The 26,009-nt window shown below is 44.0% G+C and overlaps 1 protein-coding gene across 2 annotated transcripts in view; it reads right to left on the bottom strand.

The window, feature by feature from the left end:
• The window catches only part of galr1b (galanin receptor 1b), a 196,741-nt gene that overhangs the window by 157,411 nt on the left and 13,321 nt on the right, over window positions 1-26,009 (bottom strand). The window contains exon 3 of one of the 2 annotated variants that reach the window (XM_072518288.1): window positions 9,744-12,700. The exons of the other annotated variant lie outside the window; for it this stretch is intronic. Coding sequence (XP_072374389.1) covers window positions 12,383-12,700 — 318 coding nt within the window. The 3' untranslated portion in view covers window positions 9,744-12,382. Of the gene's footprint in view, window positions 1-9,743; window positions 12,701-26,009 lie in introns of those variants that run through there. 2 annotated transcript variants of the gene reach the window in all.

The following is a 26,009-nucleotide window of genomic DNA, read 5'->3' as shown; positions in this document are numbered from 1 at the left end:
GGTTTGAACCTTGTGGCGGTATCGAAAGATACCTGGCGACTCTAGAGCAAATATAATTAGGATCAAGGAAGGCGACCATATTGACCGCCATATTCAGAGCCAACCAAAGAGAGCAATAATAGAAATTTATAAAATTTCAGGATTAGACAAGGTGATTCAGAAAGACTGTTCCTGATAGTGGGAGAGTCCAGAACTGGTGTAATAGTTTGAGGATAAGGAGTAAACCTTTTGGGATGAGGTGAGAAATTTCTTCACCCAGAGACTGGTGAATCAGTGGAATTCACTACCACAAAAAGTAGTTGAGGCCAAAACGTTGATTAATTTCAAAAAGGAATTATATATAGCTCTTGGGGCTAAAGGGATCAAGGGATGGGGGGAAGGCAGGATCAGGGTATTGAATTTGATGATCAGCCATGGTCATAATGAATGGTGGAGCAGGCTCGAAGGGCCGAATGGCCTCTTCTTATTGTCTATGTATGTCTCTATGTAGTTTCATTCTTATCTATCCAGTTGTAGCCAGAGAACCATCTTCAATGCCTTCTTTTCCGTCTCTCACAAAATTGTCTCTGGACTCTTCCAAGGAATTTATCCTGGGGCCCCTCCTGATTCTCATCTACATGCTGCCCTTCAGCAACATGATCGAAAATCTATATCAGGTTCCAATTCATATCCGCTCAACTTCACCAACACCTAGAGCGACCACACCGCTCTTACCCATTTGTCTCACGGCTTGTCCGACATCCAGCACTGAATGAACAGATATTTCTCCCAACTATTAGGAAAACCTAAGCCATTGTCTTTGAATTCCACCACAAATTCCATTCTCTAGCCACTGGTTTCATCGCACTCCCTGGAAACTGTGGCTGAACAAGACCGATCGTAAGCTTGGTGTCGTATTTTGACCGAGCCTCCGATCACATTACTGCTCCGCCACCAAGCCAAGACTGCAACTCTGCAACATTGCCTGTGCCTGCCCCTTCCACTCATCTGCTGAAACTCCTCAGTGCTGCTATTAGACTTGCTCTCCTGCCTGATCTATTCTCCCAAAAACTTGAGCTCATCCAAATCGCCTCTTGCCATATCCTAATTTGCAACCAATTCCCATTCACCCATCTGCAGTGTGTCTGCTGATCTACATTGTCTCCTGGTAAGGTTATTCTTATTTTAAAATTCTCATCCTTGTTTTCAAATACCTCCGTGGCCCCAGTCATCCTTATCTCTCTAATCTCCTCCAGCCCTACAATGCCCATGAAGTTTCTGACTTCCAATTCTGACCATTTACCTATCTCCAATTTTAACTGCTTCACCACTGGTGTCCTAATGTCATCTATCCACCTTTGCCCTATATCTCAATGGGCGCGATTCACCCCCAAAATTTGAAGTTAGTGGCGGGTTTTTCAAGGACATTTAGAATTTTACCACTGGGAAGCTGAACTCCGAGATCGGGCTGCCATTTTGAAAGGGTGCCCCGATCTTTAGCTGAACTTGTGGGTCTCCCACACCCCCTACCCATGGGAAATGTCACACCCCACAGACATGGGCATTACCCCACATTCCCCCTAAATGAAGACACCCTGCTGTGGGGTGCCTGAGGGTCCCCCCTTTTCAGGCCCTCCCTCGCCCCTCCCCTTCATGGGCACCTACCCATCACCAACCTCCCAGAGGTCCCTACTTGCCTGCCCTGCACACCTCATTCTTCAAACCTCCCCCTCCACCCTCCGTTCATGGGCCTGGCCCCTCTTGCATCCTGACCCTTGGCAGTGCCACCTGGGCACCCTTGCACTGGTGCCTGGGCAGTGCTCCTGGCAACTTGGCAGTGCCACCCAGGAAGCTTGGCAGTGCCAGGGTGGTGGTGCCAAGTTGCCTGTGTTCCAGGGGGAGGCCCAGGGAACTAACATGCACTGACCCTGATCACCCAGGCGTCACCAATGGCCGGGGGAACCCCCTGGGTGCTGTTTCGCCTGGTCCACGTTTGTGAGGACTAGTGCTGAACAGCGTCCGGCTGTGGCCGTGCTGGGGAGACCGGTGGATCCCAAGTGAGCTCGTCGAAGTCGGTTTAAAACCGGCTTCGCGAGCTTTTAGTCTGTTTCTGACTCGGAAGCCTCGCGGGACTTGAGTGAATCACGCGAGGCATGAAGACTTCCGGGAAGTCCGCGAGAGACCTCTCTTGGAATCCACCGGCTGTCCTGCGACTCAAGCGAAGCACAACTCAGCTGGTGAATCACGCCTAATATCTTTGGTTAATAAAAACGATCAGTCTCAGAATTTAAGTTAACTATCGATCCAGCATCAATTTCTCTTGGCATAAGAGAGTTCCAAACTTATACAACCCTTCATAATTTTATTCATTAAAGCTCTGGCTATAATTTTTAGCCTGGATCTAGACTCCTCATCCAGTGGAAGGAGTTTCCATCTACCTTATCTGTTCCCCTTAATATATTTTAAGATCAGATCATCCCTTAACCTAAATTCCTGGTGATGCAATGCTAACTTGCGTAGTAGGAACATCAGAGCAGCAGTAGACCATTTGACATTTTGAGCCTGCCCCTCTATTCAATAAGATCAAGGCTGATCTGGTTGTGGTAGCACAGTGGTTAGCACTGCTGTCTCACAGCGTCAGGGCCCCTGGCTCAATTCCAACATTGGGCGACTGTCTGTGTGGTGTTTACACATTCTTCCCCTGTCTGCGTGGATTTTCTCCAGGTGTTCCGGTTTCCTCCCACAGTATAAGTTAAGTGGATTGGATATGCTAAATTGCCCCTTGGTGGGGATTACAGGGATAGGAATGGGATTGGGTTGAGGTTAGAGTGCTCTTTCAGAGTGTCGGTGCAGACTTGATAGCCAAATGGTCACTCATTTAAGATTTATTTGTATTGTTCTGCATACAGCCCAGGCAGATCGCTCCATACATAAATACATAGAACATACTATAAATACACAATGTAAATACATAGACATAAAACAATGGGTGCAGCATACGGAATATAGTGCAACAACTGTAGCGAGGAAGTGTAGAAAGATCCGTTCCGTCCATAAGAGGGCCATTCAGGAGTCTGGTAAAAGCTAGGAAGAAGCTGTTTTTGAATCTATTGGTGTGTGTTCTCAAACTTTTGTAACTCCTGCCCGGTGGAAGAAAGAATAGCCTGGGTTTGATTATGCTGCCCACTTTCCCGAAGCAGTTCGCAAGGCAACCAAGCCAAAGATGAGAATTATTTTTCTCTCGAGGATTGTGAGTCTTTGGAACTCTCTTCCTCAATAGGTAATGGAAGCAGAGTCTTTGAATGGTTGTAAGGTAGTGCTAGATAGATTCTTGATTAACAAATGGGTCAAAGATTATCAGAGAGTCGGCAGGAATGTGGGCTTGAGGTTACAATCAGATCAACCATTAGCTTATTGAATGGCGGAGCAGGATTGAGGGGCTGAGTGGCCTACTCCTGCTCCTAACTTGTACATCCGTATGTTCATAATAACAAGCTACCACCCTTCTACAACTGTTTTGTGATTTATTTGCAGGAACCTTTGAGTGTCCGTGTTCATTCATCTCTCCCGTTTCTCTCCTTCCTCGTAGGAAATACCTTTAATGCCCTCCCCATGGCGGGTTTGGTGATCGGGTGGCAATTAGTCACTAATTGAGGCCCTTACGTGGGCCACTGTTTGGGGGGGGTGGGACGCTCGCCATGCATGTTTCTTTCTGGACTCCCATGAGCGTGATTCCTTGTTCAAAGTTAATTAGTGCCTGAACAAGAGTGCTTGCCAAGAGCCAAACTCTGCTCTTGCTGCCAACATACCTACTACATTCCCACCATCATTCAATTCTCGGCTGGGATCCAGCCACAGTCCTAGGCCACTGATGGGTATCTTACCAGCAGCAACCACTGCCTCTCTAGTTGTGCTGCCAGTCAATAGAACTTGCTGGCCTCATTGGCTGACAGATCTTGGTGTGTAGGACTCCCAGACTTGGAGATCCTTAATCTCATGGAAGGCCCACCATCGTCTAGCTATGTGACTGCATGGCACTTAATACAGCCTTCCCTAAAACAGGAGACACGGGGCCTTCACCGGCTCCCCAGCAGGAAAGACTCTGGTCTCATTTAAATAGCACTCCTCATCTCCATTTGGCACCTCTTAACCGAGACTGGGAACTCATTGTGCAAGGACTAATATTGTACTATTACACTAGCAAGCTGACACTATTGGTCCATCATGCTTGGCACAAAAACCCACTGACAACAGTGAAGAAATTGTCCTCAGACTGCAAGAGAACGGTTACTTCATTTGACCCATTTTGAGATTCTGCTTTATTACAGGTAGTATATTTTCATCTCCCTGAAGAACATTTATCGGCAGTGGGCCTAGAATGGGTGTACCAGTAGCAATTTAATAATGTCAACCATAAACAGTTGGTTATTACTTCAAACTCCGGCATAGTATACTTGAACAACATAATCGAAAGACAGAATCACGTACCGCCATGGAATAGCTAATCCAGAGAACCATACAATCAATTGTCACATGAAAGCTTAAACATTAAACACCACAAGACCTCGAGTTGAGTGTGCATTCCTCAAAGGCTTTTAAGTAAAACATTTTCAGTCCTTTTTGCAGATGTAAAGTCACTTCACAGGCATGACTGAAATTCACAAAATAATGCTGTGACTTGGAATTTTATTTTCAAAACACAAATACTGTTGGATGCTTGACAATACTGACCCTCGATTGTACATTTTCAAGCTTTAGTGACTACATTTCTTTATAGCAACCAAAAAAGAAGACAATATTAAATATTTTTTCTGAGATTATACAAGAGAAAGTTAAGAAATATACATCAGTTGAACATACTATTTTAAAATTCAATTCTTATCCTTGTTCAGTTTGTTGTTATTTATAATTACAATTGCAGCGTCCATAAATGTGTGTTTCTTTTCACCCTGAACAGGACATTTACGTGGGATACACAAACTAATTTGGTATCATAGTATGTGGAAAATGGTAGAAGTAAATTCCATCTGAGCTCATGCTTTCTTTCAATCCCACTGCATTCTCAGAAAAATATCAGCAATCGACCATGAACTGCATTTGAGAAATTTGTTTTACACCGCTGTTCAAAGATTTGGTTCTCTGTTTGATTTTTCATTCCCAGTCTGCAGATTTCTCTCTCTCCCCCCTTGCCTTTTTCTCAGTCAACACTACCAAAAAGACACGCCTCCTCAATTTTCCTACTTGATTGCCCTAGCACTGAGCAAATATCCATTAAATGACCATGTTCAGACATAAAGGTTCCAAGTCCTTCTGAGAATCCCAGTAAGTTCAGTCAGCTCAGCTTTCCATATTTATGAGCAGTGCCTGCTCGATCTTCACACCAAGATTTCAGACCTGAATTTGAAACGTCATTGCGATAAAATGCCCATCCTCAAGACTTCACCGTATCAATAATGCAAGTCAATTGAGGACATGTTGAACTCATGGGGGAGCCCATGCAGTGAAAAAAACTTAAGATAGCAAATGTATTTTTATTTTTTTTTACAAAGTTAGAGTACCCAGTTATTCTTTTTCCAATTAAGGGGCAATTTAGTGTGGCCAATCCACCTGCCCTGCACATCTTTGGGTTGTGGGGGTGAAACCCTAGCAGACGCGGGGAGAATGTGCAAACTCCACACGGAAAGTGACCCAGGGCTGGGGTTCAAACCCGGGTCCTCCGCGCCGTAGGCAGCAATGCTAACCACTGTGCCACGTGCCGCTCTAAGATGGCAAATTTATAAAGTACAATATGAATTGGTATCAAAGAAGAACTGTTCTTTTTCAAACAAAATACATTTTTTTTCATTTTGTAGATACTAATCTTAACAGCAGAGATAAAAACCGTTTGGTGGGGCAGACCTAACTGGAGGCACTTAGCTGGCCAGTGTCGGACACTCCCTGGGATTGGGACACCAGGGGTGGAAATCTGGACCCCCTGCCTGCACCCCGAGAGCTGCTGGCAAATTAGAGGCTGGCAGGTCTTCACTGCCCATCAGTGCCACTGGGAGGGGAGGTTGCCACCCGTAATGCGCCCACAGAGGGGTCTGGATCGCTGAGGGGCTTGAGCTATAGGTGAGTGAGAGCAGGATGGAGGCCCAATGGTGTGAAGAAGTGGGTGTCAGAGGGAAGGGCAGGCAGTGGCTTTCACCAGCTAATCTTTGCCCAATTTCAGGCCTCGCGTTTGGGCACTGAATGCCTTTGAAAGAGGGAATGTCCCTGGAAAACTGCAGGCGAAAAGGGTTTCCTGGGCAGTCTTTGGGAGCACAGGAAGGCTGTACCACTTGCATGTTATTTCGAGCCGCCATTAAATTCTGGTGGGTTCAGATAATTGGTGTCAATTGACTCAATAAAGAACCTGACTGACGACCTAGTGTGAGCAGGCAAAATTCACCCATAGGCCTGTTTCTGCCTCGAACCTCCATCGCACTGCCGATATACCTGATTTGCAGACACTCCCACAATTGAGTGGGCCAGACCACCTTAGCGACAGGCTGCATTAAGTCTTGCTCAATCAGACACTCAGAACAACATAAGGCCGCAATGTTGAACTAACAGATTAAATAATGTCACAGTTAATTATTAAAGTCCAATTGAAATTCATATTTGCCAGTAATCAAATTCAGAGCTGTTTAAAGTTCAAAGGAAGGATACTCATGCATTTAATTTGCAAATACAACCAATTTAAACTCAGCAGCACTAGATTCTAGTTCCCTGATTAGCAAAACCAATTTGAACAGAGCTGAGGGCAAGCATCAAATGAACAAAATATGTGGGGGTCATGACTTGATCTCTTTAGTGCATGTTTCTAAAGAGATCAGTAATTTATGGTACTGTAATGATTAAAGGGTGTTGTGAATTACAACTCCCGATATAAATGAAAAAAACATTAACATTAGTTCAACAGTGAGTTAAGTTGATAAATATCTATTCCATTGGCAGAAAGGACAGTCCCCGTCAGATCTTTCATGCATGCTCCATGTCTCAGTGCCGCCGCATGCTGCCCTCAAGGAGTTGGTGGGGGGGGGGGAATGAGACGGTGCACCTCCTTGTTGAATGTGCCTTTGCAAAAATGCTCTGGAGAGACTTGCAGTGATATTTGTTGAGGTTCATCCCAAGCTGCCCTGTGATGTAGGACGCTGTGCTCTTCAGGCTGGTCCCAGGGGCGCACAGTGGGACAAGCATCAACTGCTGCTGGAGGATCATCGACTCGGTGAAAGACACACTTTGGTCTTCCCGAAACCTGTTGATCTTCCAGTGCAAAGAGATGTCCTCAACCGAGTGTTGCAGACTGGTACATTTCAAGATCCAGGACTACATACTGAGGGACGCGCTTAAACTCAGGGCAACCACTATCAAGGGGGATCGGGGAAAAGGCCACTGTAGACCGAGGGGCTGGTAGTCTGGTAAAACTGCTCGGACTGTGTGCTTAATCCTAACTATGTATTGAAACACCGCAGAGTGCAACATGACCGATGTATATAGTTTGAAAAGAATTGTACTCGTGAAAATATTCAAACGTTTGTAACTTTTTCATTACTGAATTGAAGAACCTCATCATGCATCTTGACCTCTGGAGAAAGCGCGAACATCATCAAACTAAACTTACCTGTTATCACAATTTGAAAAGTTTTTTTATAATGTTTCAGATATTTTATGAATAAAGTATATTTTTGCAAAAAAAATCTATTCCATTGGCAGAAACAAATATATAGCTACAAATAAAGAGTAAGGATCCAACAGACCTTGTGCTTTTAAAGACCTTAAACCTAATTTGGACATAAAGAGCATTATTTCCATCTCTTCAGAGAAAAAAGGAAGATATTACGGGTGCACACTGATGTGTGAACAAGATTGTAGGGGTGCACAGTTGAAACTCTGCTCCTTGGCATGTACAGTTCTGAATGTAACATGAATTTGAAAAGCAACTGTAACAATGATTTCAATGCTTCTCAATTTGGCTAATGAGCCAATTAGCTAGTATAAATATTGAAAATTAACCTTCATATGGAATGCTGAGTATCTCTGCTCAACCACTCAATGACAAATATCCAGCTTATCCATGAGATCCTGCTCGACTATACTCTCATCCATCACTGACCAGCATAAACCCGCCACATCTACCTTCAACAGGAACATTGGGACAGGGGTCAGGCACTTCTCTCACTGCTTGCTCACAGACTCCATTTTCCACACGTGATTTGCCTTTATTTTTTCCCAGCCTTTCCCTTCTCATGCAAAGGCAGTCAATGTAAAACAATATTATGCCCCCATTTGTAATAACTTATTGGTAGGTGGCCGCACTCCATTGAATTTAAATTGTGAGATTTTTCCAGCCCTACTTTTGACGAGCTCCTGGTGGCAAGAGCAAACGGAACCCGGAGTTAAGAATTAATTAGCTAACAGTGTTGTGAACACAAGGTCTCATGCGATGGTTGTGTTTTGGGACTGTCTCTTTAATTCCAAGTAAAATGGAGTGGTGAAGAGGGTCACATCAAAACAACATCAATCACAATTTGTACTGAGATAGCAGATTACCCCACTGCACACCATAATGGTCTGCACATTAATACACTTCATAAATAGAAAGTATGAACGTTTTGGTGGAATTTCCACTAGTAACGCCAATAACAGATTCTCCCAATGCAAGGAAATCAGGTCTTAACATCTATCTTAACATCAGCTCTGTTTTGTCTCCCTACAGATGCTGCCAGACCAGCTACCATTCTATCATTCTCTGTTTCATTTCAGATTCCAGCATCCGCAGTATTTTGTGCATCTTAACATCTGTCATGTGTCGTCTGGTTGTCATTTTACACCTGTATTCTATCCGCTGCTAAGCGTTTCAGTCAGTGGAGTGTGCAGCAGAACAAAGCATATTAGAATTCTAAATTTAAAGAAACACTTTTGGGTGTGATCTTTTTGTGGTCTTAAAGGTGACAGATGTCGGTGTTCATGAACAAATCAGTTGAGGGCATTATAAATTCCCAGGAAAGAACATGGGTTATAAACCTTCTACTCTTCCTTAACCTCCGAATATCATCTACTGCACCAGGATTAAATCATTCCTCACATTGGGCAGCACGGTAGCATAGTGGTTAGCACAGTTGCTTCACCGCTCCAGGGTCTCGGGTTTGATTCCCGGCTGGGTCACTGTCTGTGCAGAGTCTGCACGTTCTCCCCGTGTCTGCGTAGGTTTCCTCCGGGTGCCCCGGTTTCCTCCCATAGTCCAAAGATGTGCGGGTTAGGTGGATTGGCTATGCTAAATTGCCCTTCGTGTCCAAAAAGCTTAAATGGGGGTTATTGGGTTACAGGGATAGGGTAGATACGTGCGCTTGAATAGGGTGCTCTTTGTAAGGGCCGGTGCAGACTCGATGGGCTGAATGGCCTTCATCTGCCCTGTAAATCCTATGATTACACACCTATGGGTTCTGAAAGGAGCTGCCAATAAGTTAAAATAATTTGCAGATCGATGTCCACTTAAAACTGTGATGTGGAGATGCCGGCGTTGGACTGGGGTGAGCACAGTAAGAAGTTTTACAACACCAGGTTAAAGTCCAACAGGTTTGTTTCGATGTCACTAGCTTTCGGAGAGCTGCTCCTTCCTCAGGTGAATGAAGAGGTATGTTCCAGAAACATATATATAGACAGATTCAAAGATGCCAGACAATGCTTGGAATGCGAGCATTAGCAGGTGATTAAATCTTTACAGATCCAGAGATGGGGTAACCCCAGGTTAAAGAGGTGTGAATTGTGTCAAGCCAGGACAGTTGGTAGGATTTCGCAGGCCAGATGGTGGGGGATGAACGTAATGCAACATGAATCCCAGATTCCGGTTGAGGCCGCACTCATGTGTGCGGTACTTGGCTATAAGCTTCTGCCCGGCGATTCTGCGTTGTCGTGGGTCCTGAAGGCCGCCTTGGAGAACGCTTACCCGGAGATCAGAGGCTGAATGCCCTTGACTGCTGAAGTGTTCCCCGACTGGAAGGGAACATTCCTGCCTGGTGATTGTTGCACGATGTCCGTTCATTCTTAAAACTGAATTGAGAAGGCACAGATCTATTTACTTAGGACTTTTATAGTTGAGGGAGCGGCTATATTCCCAATAGCATGGACTGGGTTCAAACTCCAAGAACAGGAAACAAAAATCATCATTTGAACCAGCATTCCACAAAGTTAGAATCAGTTTTATCAACTGCTGCAACTGTTACCTTCTACAATTACTTACACCTGTTTTAATTTGGAACTGGCAAAGTGGTGACTGATATTCCCACCACTGCCAGAATTTCATCTTTCGCTGACCAGTTAGTTCTGTCATGCGAGAGTGCCTTTAAGAACTGGATGTTTAAACAATGTACCTTTAAGAAAACAGTGATGTCATAGAGTGGGTGGAGCTCAGCTCAGTCCAGCCATTTTGCAGTTGGGCTTTTGAAGGTTTTTAGTTTCAGTTTAAAAACCAGTGTGTATGTGTCTGTGTGTTTCCAGAGAGCTGCAAGTTTTGAGAGCAGTTTAAAAGTAGAAAACAAGTTTGAGACAGCAGCTTGGGTGTGTCTGTGTGTTCCTAGGGAATTTGCAGGAAGAAAGCAAGGTGCTGGAGCTGAAGTCACCCAAGCTAATATATCTCTGCCATTCTACAGAAAAAAAATATATCCTTTAACCTGATGTGATACTGTTTAAAGGTGTTAAGTCTCTTGGAAGTTTGAAGGAACATTTTAAGGAGTTATTTACTGTTGCAATATTTTCTGAGTTATCTTTGAAGTAAGGGGTGTTAAGAGATCCAACGTTTATTTAAGATGTTAAGTTGAGTTCATGGAATAAACAGTGTTTTGTGTTTAAAAACCCAGGTGTCCATAATTGTAATTCCACATCTAGGGGAAAAGCCGTGTGCTAGGAAAAGCAACAAATCCATTAAAGGGAGAGGTTGGTTGAACTCCATGATACATTTTGGGGCTCTGAAAACGTCTCGCCCCATAACAGTTCAAATGGTTAGAGCATGGTGCTAACAACACCAAGGCTGCTGGTTTGGTCCCTGTACTGTTTTGAAGTACACAAAACCTCTAGATTGAGAAATTTATTTCTACTGAAAAACTTTTGTCACAGATACAGTCTAGTTGTCTATATTAGAGCTATTATTGGCCCAGTACCTTTCTTTTATTCACATTTTAACCATCATAATTATTTATTGAATTTGTTCCATGACATGGTGTGGCAACATTAACTTGATTAATAGAATTTGGATTTCATTTTTTAGAAGCTCAAGCTCAAGCTTTCTTTAACAATATTGAAATTTGACTGGAGGCTGAAATTAAATAAATTGAATTCCTGCAGTTCAGAAGGAGGCCATTCAGCCCATTGAGTCTGCATCCACCCTCTGAAAGAGTACCCTGCACAGGCCCACTGCCCCACCCTACCCGACATAACCTGCACATCTTTGGACACTGAGGGGCAATTTAGCATGGCTAATCCACCAAACCTGCACATCTTTGGACTGGGAGAAAACCGGAGCACCCGGAGGAAACCCACGCAGACACAGGTAGAAAGGGCAAACCACGCACGGACAGTCACCCAAGGCTGGAATTTAACCCTTCTTCCTGGTGCTGTGATGCAGCAGTGCTAACCACTGTGCCGCCCAATCAACTCAAGATATTCTTTCTCAAGGGCAATTAGGGATGGGCAATAAATGTTGGCCTGGCCTAGCCAGTGAAGTCCACATCCTTTGAATTAATTTTAAAAATCCAAACATAACTGAATTCAGAAACTAGTCTGGAATTCTAAATCGATTCAAATTCAAATTGGATTGAGTTGTGAGACTGCATTCTTACTAATTACACATCTACAAACAACAACCAAAACATTTCATGTTAAATAATATAAAACACTGTAACTGCCATAGAAACGACTGTTAAGTCCAAGTTGGTGGTGTCAATACACAACCATTCTGAAAAGGTCCAGCTCTGCATCTGATTAGAATTATTTTCAGTGACATTTGCTTAAACTTATCGCACATCTCCTGTATCACAAACTGGATGTCTTAAAACGTTCATACCCAGTACAGCAGCACACAAGCCTATTTCCAAACCTTTTCAGATGCTGCTGGCACCATATTTTAACATTAGGCATTTCACATCAAATTGTTTAAAGTCTGTGCGACTATTTAACTTCTGTTCCATGAAGATGGTTCGGGACTTCAACCTTCTGTGTCACCATAGTGATGAAATCTTCAGGAGCATCATTATCATCATCAAATCTTTGGAATATCAGATTTCTATTAATTTTACTGCTTGCCCTCACTGGATGTTAAATTTCAGACGAACGCATCCACAGCCTGCATGCTAGGTCACAATGCTCAGGTCAAAATGCAATGTTTTCAAGCATTTGTCGTCGAAGGGGTTGCAGAAAAGTTCTCCATGCGGATCCTGACCACCTTCTCTTCAATGGGCCGTGGGAAAAGAAACCTGCAGGTGAAGACTTGATGGCAGGCTTTCCGAAAATTTTCCGAGAGGAATGCGTATATTATGGGGTTAATACAGGAATTCCCATATGCCATACAGTGAGAGATGATCCTGAATGCGAATGATGCATCAGTTAGGGGGAAGATTCCAAATTCAACCCACATAGTTATGATATGGTGTGGCAGCCAGGACAGAAGAAACACAGCAATGACCAGCATGACTGTCTGGGCAGTCTGTGGAGAGAGTAAAGGGGGAAAATAATACATATTACCATCAATAAACTACAAATTTTAACATCACAATAACATTATTCCATTGCAATTATGCATAAGGCTTTATTTCGTTTCCAGGTACAAAAACTCTTGAATTGTGCACAATATAGTCAAACAACACATACTTACTTAGATCACATTTAAAAAAAATAAATTTAGAGTACCCAATTCTTTTTTTTCCATTTAAGAGGCAATTTAGCATGGCCAATCTGCCTACTCTGCACATCTTTTTGGGTTGTGGGAGTGAGACCGATGCAGACACGGGGAGAATGTGTAAACTCTACTTGGCCAGTGACCTGGGGCCAGGATCGAACCTGGGTTCTCGGCGCCACTGAGCCTCCATGTCGCCCTGGGTTAACTTGGACCGCATATTTAAGTACTTTTACAGAAAGTTTTGACTTTCTCAAAGTGTTCTCTTTAGACAACAACATGTTTTAAAACTGTTTTCTGCTCATCAAAATAACAATGGTAATGAGGAAATTAAATATTTTTACCATTTCATTCAGCAACTATCAGCATCAAGCACTCTCTGGTCAAGTACGGCAGTTAGGAATAAAGCACCTTACTCAGTGCAGCAAATGTGCTCCTTCACCAATTTCAGAGAAAATCTTTCATTTTACAGATACAAATCTTTAAATGGCCTCCGTGATGCTATGATCCCAGTAGAGACTCATAACAAAAAAATGATTTGAATTTCCTGTGACCAACTTAAAGGAATTACACAATATGATTTCAAGATTTAAGACTTTTACTGCAACAAAACAAAAGCAACTTAACTAAATAGTACCTAGTAGACGATTAATACTCTAAACTACAGAAAATACATCCCTCATTAGCATTTTTACGCATTCAAAAACTCCATGCCACATTTGTACTTTAGAGCAGGCTCTGCTGAATCACAGACTTGATAGGAAACAGCCCAAAGTTACTGCCAGTTTCCAACTGGCCCACCTCTCCCCTGTTAGCTGAGTCACAACATCCAGTGATTGTCGAAGGTCCTTTCTCCTCAGTCTTCTGATAAATCTTGAACTGACATCCAGCAGTATGGCTCATTCCACTGATTTCTTCCCCTGGCCACAAATGTTCCAGTGTCCTTAAATTCCCAGATTCCATCTCTTTGAACAGAGTATGTCTTCTCAACCAAATGCTCTTTGGCAGCTAATTTTGAAAAACAGACTTTTACTATTTGCTAACTGTAGAATCTGCTGGTCATGTATCTCTCTCCAGGACACTCTCTCTCTTGCTCTCTGTGTCCAGGGCTTTTTAAGATCAGACTTCCTGGGCATCTGTAGGTCTGCACAAAACAAAAACAGCTGCCTCTCTCTTTGTTTTCCGGTGTGAAATATGGCACTTTAGTTTCAGTAAGTCTTGACCTGGGCCCCCAGTCTCCATTATAATCATCACCCGCCCTGTTGCCATACATAGTCCATTACAACTTCACACCATCCCCCTTTTCTAGGGCAAGGTCTTTCACCTCCAATTAAAAGAGATAGTCAAAAACATAACCATGTTGTAAATCTCTCTTTTATAACACCTCCCCCAAAAGATGTAAAATTGTTACTGTAGAAATCTTGGGCGAAATTCTCCGGTATCGGTGCGATGTCCGCCGATCGGCGCCAAAAACGGCGCAAATCAGTCGGGCATCGCGCCGCCCCAAAGGTGCGGAATCCTCCGCATCTTGGGGGGGCCGAGCCCTAACCTTGAGGGGCTAGGCCCGTGCCGGACTGATTTCCGCCCCGCCAGCTGGCGGAACTGCCCCGCCAGCTGGCGCGGAAATGACATTGCCGGGCGGCGCATGCGTGGGAGTGTTAGCGGCCGCTCACGGCATCCCCGCGCATGCGCTGTGGAGGGAGTCTCTGCCACCTCAGCCATGGTGGAGATCGTGGCGAAGGCGGAAGGAAAAGAGTGCCCCCACGGCACAGGCGCGCCCACGGATCGGTAGGCCCCGATCGCAGGCCAGGCCACCGTGGGCGCACTACCCGGGCCCAGATCGCCCTGCGCCCCCCCCAGGACCCCGGAGCCCGCCCGCGCCGCTTTGTCCCGCCGGTAAGGTAGGTGGTTTAATCTACGCCGGAGGGACAGGCATTCTAACAGCGGGACTTCGGCCCATCAGGGCCGGAGAACCGCGGGGGGGGGGGGGGGGCCCGCCAACCAGCGCGGCGCGATTCCCGCCCCCGCCGAATATCCGGTGCCGGAGAATTCGGCAACCGGTGGGGGCGGGATTCACGCCAGCCCCCGGCGATTCTCCGACCCGGCGGGGGTTCGGAGAATCTCGCCCATGGTTTCTACATCAATATGAAAATGTAACATGTAAACTGTGGTGATGTGCATCACTGTAAATACATGTAAGCTAGCCAGATACTAGAGAGAGCACCAGAAACATCACACACACACACTCAACCAATAGATAAGTTAGATAGGAGGTGACCAATGGACATTCACGAAACACAAGGAGGTGACACGACCACAGGTGGGCATTACACCAACCCATATATAAAGGACACCATACACATGATCGGCCCCTTTGGCCAGTGGAGACAGTCAGTGAGGAGAGGCACAGGGTTGATTCAATATTACACCCACCACGTGGAAAACAGCAGCTGGCCAGTCAGTTTAGGTAGCTATAATAGGATTAGCAGTAGTGTTGAACTCAAGTTATAAAAGTGTACATAGTGTAAATAAATGTGTTGAAGTTATCTACACGTCTGGACCTTCCTTTGACAAATGCAACACAAGGAAGCCGCTTATGTTACAAAGGAAACATAACAAAACATGGTACCAGTAGTGAACTGCTTAAATCCAGATAGCCATACCTCAGCGTACAGTGACAACCAGCAATACCCAGGCAAGATGTTCGAGCTCCCGGTTCTGCAGCAGCTCCAGTGCCACGGCGATCTCCGCGAAAACTGGCAGATATTCCGGCAAACGTTTGAATTCTTCCTGATGGCAGCCGAACTTAAAGACCTGGCCGATGATAAAAAAACAGAGCTTCTCCTCACCATCGCTGGTGCAAGAGCAGAAGAAATCTTTTAAAAATTCACATTTTCCAAGGGGCAAAACAGGTGCGACTTCCAGGCAGTCCTGGACAAATTCGGCAAATACTGTGAGGAAAACCCACTCCAATCGGCAAGAAAAGGTAAGAGAAGCGGCAGTACTCACCTCGAGGCCGAAATCCCGGACCAGAGAACGATTTGGGTCGGTGTCGGCGGCCATCTTGCTAAAGGGACTACACTAGCGCAGTTGCGCGAGAAGTGTGCAGAACCGGAAGGTTCGTTTGCGCATGCGCCAGACGCCGTGCATGCGCAATCAAGAAAACGGCCATCGATAAAGGAACAGCGATCTGCGCATGCGCAATCGCTTCCGACGTGCTATGCGCGCATCATGACGTCAGAGGCCCCAGACCGTACCAATTTAAAGGGGAAACGTCCCAAATCAAAGAAAAAATCTTTTAAAGCTGTAAAACAACCTTCCTTCACCTGGAATGACAGCACAATGCCTCAAATTGAACCAGGAAATGAATTTAACCTCCGAAGAACCCGGCAACAAGCAGTTACCTATGCCCAAACCGATGATTCTGACCTTGAATACTTCGATACCGACCTTCACATTTTCTCTGGACCTCGCGAGTCCAATGACAGCTCCATGGTCCTAGACGACTACGACTCGGATGAACCTTTCACCTTGAGAGGCTACCCCAGTACCAAATCCGAACCGCAACTGGACGTGTTGCACATTGGCGACCCCCATATTGAATCCGACGCAGATGTGGATTCATTCTTCGGATTTGAGGATCTTCAACCCAGCAGATATGACGTCCCAACTCATCAGTGCAGGATGATGCTGCAGCCTGAAATTAAGAGACAGAGAGCGGTACAAGCCCACAGAGAGCATAGTCTGCCATGCTCACGTAAACAGCAAGAAGACTATAACAGTCTACCACGCTCCACTGCACAGCAGGACGACCATGACGATCTATCATGCTACAATGAAGGACAAAGCGATGATGACTGTTCAAGCCCAAATGAAGGACAGCGGCAAGACAATGACAGTCCACCCACATTGTTTGCACCACCAGATGAAAACTCTGACAATTTACCCAACCCTAGTGAACAGCAAGCAGCTACTGAGGATCTACCCACGGTATGTGAGACGAGTGACGATAACATCCCACTTCCCATGCAAGGGGTACAAAGTGACAGACCTCAGCTACTGTGTACAGAGGCACTTGACGATCACTGTGAGACCACTGGTGACTCCGGTGACACCACACTACTTCCACCCTCAATTGCTCGAACCTTTCCACTAGTCAATGCATTCCTGCATGTTCCGACTCCAGACGTGCAGCTTCAAGAAATCTCAGCTGACTCCAGTGAACCTGCTAAGACTCCGGACGGGGAGCATCAACAAAAAACAGACCAGACTCCAGATGGGGAGCAACCAAACGCCGACTCTGATTCACGTAAGACAGACTTTACTCCAGACAGGCAGTGCCGCAACCTCAGTGATGGCATGCTCAGGGTGACAGCAGATGCCACAACGACAGGAGATGGATCACGTAACAATCACACTGGGTCAGCAATAACAAGCAGCGGCCACAGTCCAGGAGGAATACACCAATTTTCACCACAGCTATGTCCACACATTTGTTCCACACCGACAGTGCGGCCAATGACAGCTCATGCTGGACAAATCCAGTATTCAAGCCTGCAGCAGCCAGCAGTCTATGCAGCATATTCTCAAACAGGCCAGCACTACGGATTGCCCACTAATGGAATCAAGACCGAAGGAGGACTACCGCCAGCGCAATCTGCACTACAGACTGGATGCCTTAGTTACAGCCCAGGATTTGCTGCACCACAGCCTGGCCAGACAGCATATTCCTATCAGATGCAAGGTTCTAGTTTCACACCATCACCAGACATTGATGCGAGCAGCAATTCTGTCTCCAAATCGACATGCTTCAACGCTTCTCAGCAGAATCACCCTTCCAGCACAGCATGTGGCCAGAACCAGTATGCACAGTCTTATCCAACTTCAGCATATGGCACATCCATGACCTCGAATGATACTGTTGATGGTACCTCTTCAATGTCAATGACCTATCAGCTACAAGATGCCACCTGACAGCACCACCACAAACATTTAAAGAAAGAAAAAGACTCCAAATCAGATAGCGAGGTGATTTGACCACTACTTGGTTCCTGTGGCTCGGAAACGTTGATGGCGTTCATAACCAAGAGAGACATTTGACCATGATGATTGATGGTTTATGGACTCGCATGAATGATTTGGACTTATTGTTTAATTACCGTTCCCATGACTTGTATATACCTTACCTTATCTACCTGTTCTTTGTTTAGTTTTTCTCCAAGTGTACAGAAAATATGAACATATAGAAAAGGGAGGATGTGGTGATGTGCATCACTGTAAATACATGTAAGCTAGCCAGACACGAGAGGGAGCACCAGAAACATCACACACACACACTCAACCAATAGATAAGTTAGATAGGAAGCGACCAATGGACATTCACGATACACAAGGAGGTGACACGACCACAGGGGGGCATTACACCAACCCATATATAAAGGACGCCACACACATGATCTGCCCCTTTGGCCAGTGGAGACAGTCAGTGAGGACAGGCACAGGGTTGATTCAATATTACACCCACCATATGGAAGACAGCAGCTGGTCAAGTCAGTTTAGGAAGCTATAATAGGATTAGCAGTAGTGTCAAACTCAAGTGACAAAAGTGTACATAGTGTAAATAAATGTGTTGAAGTTATCTACATGTCTGGACCTTCCTTTGACAAATGCAACACAAGGAAGCCGCTTATGTTACAAAGGAAACATAACAAAACATAAACATCTTATCAACTAATTTACTACATGCAGCAAAATGTATATTCTCTCCCTTGTCACATTTCACTATTGAAGTGTCCACTCTGGCAGCATCCAAGGCTGAACTCATCACACTCAATCTCATGCTAATTAGATTTGAAAATTCTATTTGTATGGTATATTTTTAAGGCCTTGTGGCCACGGGGTGGGGGTGGGGGGGTGGGGGGCGATGCTGTAAATTGTGAGCTGCCATTCAAAGGTCCATTGGCTTCATTGGAACAGGAAAATCCCACCGGCATAAAATTCCGGATTATGTGTTCTTGGAATTCCAACTCAATAAAGTGAGAGTTCACTTTACTGCTGGTGGCTTTACTTTCCATAATCCATCATAGCAAACCTTCTTTCTCATTTTGAGTAGATTTTACAGCTTTTCCATGTCCTGGGTCAGAATATTGTATTCTTAGTCCAATCTGCTAACTTTACAAAGGAAAACTTTGTTGATTTTGGACATTCCCTAGGATTCAGCAACTTTCTTTGTTCTTTTTTAACACTTATACACTACATCATCATCAGGGCTTCGACATATTTACACAGTCTTTGAACTACACAGTACTCCTGATATCTATTCTCCTTCCTGTCTGCAGGCATTTTAATGTCTTCTTGGAATTCCAACACTTTAATGGCGGAGGATTATGCTTTGCATATGGAGGCTGGTGGGGTGAAATGTGAGAAATAGGGGTTCTCTATCCTTGTTCTGGGAGGGAGGGGAGGGGGCGAGTATAGTGGCGCAGGAGATGGACCGCACGCTGTTCAGGGCCTTGTCAACAACTGTAGATGGGAAATCACGGTTGAGGAAGAAGGAACACATTTTCGAAGCACCACTTTGGAAAGTGGCATCATCGGGACAAATGCGACGGAATCCTTACAGATGCTGCCACACCTGCTGAGATTTTCCAGCATTTTGTCTTTTGGTTTCAGATTCCAGCATCTGCAGTAATTTGCTTTTGACTGAATTGCCCTCCTGTTTAAATGCAGGATTAGTTTTATCTTAAAGTTTGTTCCTATTATTTAAACGGTTCTTCTCCAGAAGATGCAGATTTAATACTACCTCCTTCTGTGCAAGCAGTTTGCTCTTCTGATAAGTAAAATCTTCCTTAGCTACTTTAAGAATTGCATTAAGGTCACACTGATGTTCAGGTTTAAGAAATCTTGATAATATTTAAAATCAGTTTATGTATTCTTTTAAATTCTTCATGTTTTTCATTTTCCCACTCAGCACAAGCTTTGCCTTGCTCTTTTCCCACAAGAGCAGCAGCATTGTCATTTTGAAGTTTTAATTTATGTTAAGAGGTGAATCCTTCCTCATAGCTCTATGGTATGAACATTCGTTACCCTGAAGTTTTAAATAAGTGCTTTCCTTTGTTCCATCATCAGCATTGGGTCCTGCTGCCACCTCTTAGGTGGGATTTTCCAGCTCCCCTGCAGCGTATTTCCTGGTGGTGGAGTCAACCCGCCATTGGCTGGTAGTGGGATTTTTCAGTCGCACCAATGTCTATGGGGATTTTCATGCCCCGCACCCACCGATGCCAGGGAACGCACTGTGGAGGGTCACCTTCGACAGGACCGGAAGATCCTGCTTGCGGCAAGGGCAGGACATTTTTTCCCCCCCAAGGTTTTTGAATATAAAGTTAGAGTACCCAATTGTTTATTTTTTTCCCAATTAAGGGGCAATTTAGCGTGGCCAATCCACCTAACCTGCACATCTTCGGATTGTGGGGGTGAAACCCATGCAGACATGGGGGGAATGTGCAAACTCCTCACGGACAGTGACCCAGGGCCGAGATTTAAACCCGGGTCCTCAGCGTCATAGTCCCAGTGCTAACCACTGCATCACGTGTCGCCCTAAGGGCAGGAAAATCTTGGCCCTTGTTTACAGTCTGCCTGCAGGTTTAATTCAGATAGCTTCAATTTGTCTCCAGCTGCCATCAACTCGGAGTTGTCATTCTGATTTTCTAATGTCCCTTTGACCGTAGCAGTCTATGCTTTGGATTCTTTGGGCACATGTTTAGTTGAAACAGTAATTCTCACTGCAAAATTGTAGATGATCATGGATTTGTAATGTCGCTTGATATCCTCATATATTTTTTCAACTTAGCAGCTCAGGTGCCTGATATCACTGGTGATCAGCACCTTATCTCCAGCTAGGTCATTTCCTGACAGAAAATTGACACTGTTAATAGCTAACACAAGAAATAAGAGAACAAAAGAACAAAGAAAAGTACAGCACAGGAACAGGCCCTTCAGCCCTCCAAGCCTTTGCCGACCATGCTGCCTGTCTGAACTAAAATCTTCTACACTTCCGGGGCCGTATCCCTCTATTCCCCTCCTATTCATGTATTTGTCAAGATGCCCCTTAAACATCACTATCGTCCCTGCTTCCACCACCTCCTCCGGCATCGAGTTCCAGGCACCTACTACCCTCTGTGTAAAATACTTGCCTCGTACATCTCCTCTAAACCTTGCCCCTCGCACCTTAATCCTATGCCCCCTAGTAATTGACCCCTCTATCCCTGGGAAAAAGTCTCTGACTATCCAAAATAGAAGCAGAAATAGACCACCAGGCCCTTCAAGCCTGCCCCGCCATTCAATGCGATCATGGCTGATCTATCCCACATCTATAATTACCCGAAATTAAACCACATTTTAAATTAACTTTATGAATGGGCCATTTAAACAACCTTAACCAATGCATTCTTATATAGTGAACCTTCTGCAGATGAGTTGACACCATATCTCTATGAATCTTCTTTTGTTTGTTTGCTTTACTGGCCAAAAATGTGGAAACACACACAAATCGTTAATAATCCTCTATGCTCTGGTCTTTTGCAATGATAAATACATTCAAAGTAATTGGTTTGTCACAAGCTCGGCCCACTAATACAGTATTTTCTGAAAAGGTACCATGCACTCCCATAAATGCCATAGTCTTACTTTTTGATGTCCAACAATCTTTCTTGACATGTACCCTCATGAAAAAACAACACGTTAGTCCCCTTGAATCATACTTATCTTCCTTTAGCATTACTTCTCTAAGGTTTTCAAGTGTTTTGCCTGCATGTTTCCAGGACTAACTGATAGGCAGTGAGTACAGAATTTTTCACTTTTTTATACGCTGTAGATTGCATATCTTAAAAAGATGAATATCCTTCCAAAGTTTACCCCACGAGCATGCTTTGCAATAAAACCATCTAGCTTTCTTGTGGCCATCACAACTTTGTAGCAATTTTCTCAAAGGACACAAAATACATTTCAATTCTTTCCTTACTGACTTGTTCTCAAGTTTGACTGCCACTCCCCGTTCATGTAATCTAAGTTTTTCTTTGTCGAGATCAAACTTTCTTGCTTCTTTTACTCTCTAGAATTCAAGTTTTTTTTTTCTCCTTTCTAACTTTTCCTTTTCTCTTTCTCTTTGAAAGTGTAGGGCCAGGATTATACAGTCCCAGCATGGCGTGCCTCCCACTGGCAGATGTGGTGGGTCCTGTGTTGGAGCCCCAATTCTACAAACCATGCTTCCTGCGAATATAACACCAGCCCCTATGCAGTTAGTGCTATGCAAATGGATAACTAAGGTGTGGTAGTCCCACTAGCTGTATTATATGTATTACGGTAAGACACATATACTAGAGGTACATGGGTAATCCCTGCCTGCTGGCTCCGCCCAGTAGGCGGCGTATAAATGTGTGTGTTCGCCGGTGTTGCAGCGATTCTGGTAGCAGGCACAACATCTTTGCTCAATAAAGCCTTGATTATTCCACTACCCTCGTCTTTGTGGTAATTGATGGTGCATCATAAGGTATCAAAGCAACACAAACATTCAAAAGCAAGTTATAATGGTGTTTGATTAAACACTTTGCATTGTCTTGCTTCTTCAAGGTATACAAATAAACAACACTTGATGGTTCTTGAAGGATACTCATGCTCCTACAATTCAAATATCTGAAAAAAAACTTTTGAGGAATTCATTTGGTACAAAACTGGAAAGATAGTCTCTCAACGAACTGAAAATATTTCTTTGAGAGAGGCAGTTCCAGTCTTGGCTGGTTTGACTGACAAAAGATTCTTTCCCTCGTCTGTTCAATCAAGATTCCTTCCAAGTTAACAAAGGCAGTCATCACTGCCTCAACATCCTAAGTAAAGAGAGCAGAGCAAATGTAGATGACTAACCCATGTAAAATGTCAGATCTATATTAGCCATATGTGATGTCTAATGTCAACAGCTTTGACACCTCTGCTCATTCTGCTAAACATACGGTGGAAATTCTCATTGGAAATGTTCGCCTAAAATCCCTTAATGTTCTTGTAATTCTTTGTGCTCTATATTTAGCAGTAAATGCAAACTTACATATAAATTATTATCCTCACACAGTTTATGCGGGTGAGTGGCGTGAAATTCTTCCCTAATTAAGTTCTAAAATGGCACTGGTGTCCTAATAATATATAATAACCGGTGTCCTAATAATAATATTATTATTATTAATGTCATTGGACACAATTGAAATGGTTAGCTGTGCATCTGGGCTTTAGGCAGCCATCTATTTTGAGGATTTCATCAAATTGCTGATGGCTGGAATGGAGCAGGAAGTGATCTTCAAGATGCCATTACCCATTTACACCAGATCGGATCCCTCAAACTTCAGCCCACCACCAACCACCCCCTCCCAGCAAAGTTTTCACGCATGACAGCATCATATTCTTATTCTCGCAGCAACTAGAGTTATTATTACCACCAACAGCTGGGAACAATGATAAGCCTTTCAAGATTGCTCAAATGGTTATCATGATAGTCCTGCATTGTAAATTCTACTGTCAATAATCTGCAATATTTTGACCATATGGATATTTATTTCAACTTAAATTATACCTACAATTTTGGAATGCCATACTTGTGTTTTGTTAATTAAAGTGCAGTTTCAATCTGTTTCCATGCAAACATTAATTCCCAAAGAATTTCTTTTACCTCCCAATTTAACAGTAGAATTAGCTCTGTGCACATTCTGTACCATTTCTTAAACGACTGCAGGCCTACTAGGCAAATAGCTGGTTGTAGTTCCCAATGCTGCCAAAGGTGCAAGAACCAGATAGTATGGTGCATCATCCGCACCACCCGTGCAACGCACTTGTCCAGATATTTCAGCAACAAATTTGAGGAGGAAGTGTTTTGAGCGTAAGTGAGGAGGAACTTGGGATAGTGGAGGAGTAGGAGCTGACGCTAAGAATAGCTTGTGTCCAATGTTGCCTGCAAGCTGCAAAGTTGTAAGTTTTAGGAAATGTACCCCATATACTGTCACCAAGGACAAAAACTGGATTTAAAAAAAACAGAATAAACATCTACAGGTTACTTTCTGGAAAATACTTTTCTTTTGAATTTGTGCTGAAAGGTTTAATCTTCCAGTGCAGAATAAGATGGCAGCAAATCCAAAGATGATCTCCCATGGTAGTAGACGCACTGTGGAGGACATTGCCAAAAATATGCTAATGGGCCACTACATAGTTTACCTGTGTACAAGAATGTTCACTAAAAGAGCACCTTAGGAAAAAGGTAAACATCAGCACCTGTGGCACTGCCCAGTGTGTCTTCAGGAGAGAAATGGGGAGGAAGACATGAAAACTGATATAAATTGTGAAATGCACATTTGATAAAATAGTTAATTGTGTGCCGACAGATCTGGTGATTTTTTGATTACATTTGGGCCTTCCATACAATGTGTGTTCCAGTGTTGACTAGAATGCATCTTGGAAAGATTTTCTGCAGTCATTGATAACATTAATGTAGATGAACATTGGAAATATACAAAAATGTGGAATCTGATTTTACTCTGTAACAAATTCTTATTTTTGAAGATATTAAATGAAAGAGCGCCTCGATACAACAATGGAGAAAATGTTTCACAACTCAAAAGGTAAATTAAAAAGCTTCAGAAATCAAGTTTCTTTTTGTGATGGGAGGATAAGTACAGTAATACTGCGCAATTCCAATGACAGGGACTTCCCAACAGATATGACCAACAGGGCTGATAACATTACTGCCAGCATCCATAATTGTGCTTCATTTATTCTGACTCTTAATGGCACAACTCAAGGCTTAAACCCATGCTCAGAACCCTGAATTCAGCACTGTGCACTCAGCAGGAGAACTCCATTCTCTCCTGTGTTGTTACGTTTTAATGCACATCTGCATTACCCAAGCTAGTTTGAGATTTGCTCTACACAGTATGTGTAGCAAATGTTACACTGGCAAAACTAACGTAACATGTGAGCCTGAGAGTGAGCAGAGAGGTGCGATAAAAGGATTTCTAAGCTAAATTATTTTCATTTTGCCATTAAGTATCATTTTGATTCAGTTCGTTGCCTTTTTTAAACAGTGCTCAGCCCCAGCTTTCCGCTCTTTCTTTTTATAGGACCATGAGCATTCTATAGTTGAGAGGTCCAGGGACAGCGTAAGTAAGGATCATACACCCCCAGATCCAGTCAATGGTTCAAACCGGATCTGCTAATGAGCGGCATGTATTTAGGTTCATTGTCTAATTTTTTTTTTTTAAATTTAGTGCACCCAATTATTTCTTTTCCAATTAAGGGGCAATTTAGCTTGGCCAATCCACCTAACCTGCACATCTTTGGGTCGTGAAGGTGAGACCCACACAAACACGGGGAGAATGTGTAAACTCCACACGGACAGGGCCGGAATTCGAACCCGAGTCCTCAGCGCCATAGGCAGCAATGCTAACCACTGTGCCACGTGCCGTCCATTTCATTGTCTAATTTAATTTGCAACTCCTAATATATTGATGTCCGCGGGGATAAGATCTGGACAACATCCAGACACAGGGCTGTTAAGTGGCAAATAACATTCGTATAGGTGCTAGGTGATGATAATCTCCAACAAGAGAGAGTCTCGCACTTCTGTTACATTTAACAATAATACCATCATCACATCCTTCACTTTCAACATCCCAAAGTTCACCATTGACCAGAACATCAGCTGGACCAACCACACAAGTATTGTGGCTCCCAAAATATTCAGGGTATTCTGTGACAAGTGGCTCATCTCCTGATACTCCAAAGTCTCTCCTTCACCTACAAGGCGCAAGTTAGAAGTGCAGTGAAATGGTCTCCACCAACATCCCCTCAAATTTGCCTTTGTTGTGCGTGGGCAATTTGTTCAAGTATATGGGTCTATTAGATACTTCTGCGAAACCCAAACTCACCTCAGCTAAAAAGGTCAATTTGAGTGCAGCACGTGTGGAAACATTTAGGTTGCAATGCAGTCAAGGGGGAACATTGCTCTCCACTGGATGAGTGTAGCTCCCACAACATTTAAGAAGCTCATCATGATCCAACACAAAGCAACTTGCCTCATTCACCACAG

Source organism: Scyliorhinus torazame, chromosome 10 (assembly GCF_047496885.1).
Source record: "Scyliorhinus torazame isolate Kashiwa2021f chromosome 10, sScyTor2.1, whole genome shotgun sequence".
NCBI lineage: Eukaryota > Metazoa > Chordata > Chondrichthyes > Carcharhiniformes > Scyliorhinidae > Scyliorhinus > Scyliorhinus torazame.
This window is presented reverse-complemented; position numbering and strand designations above follow the sequence as displayed.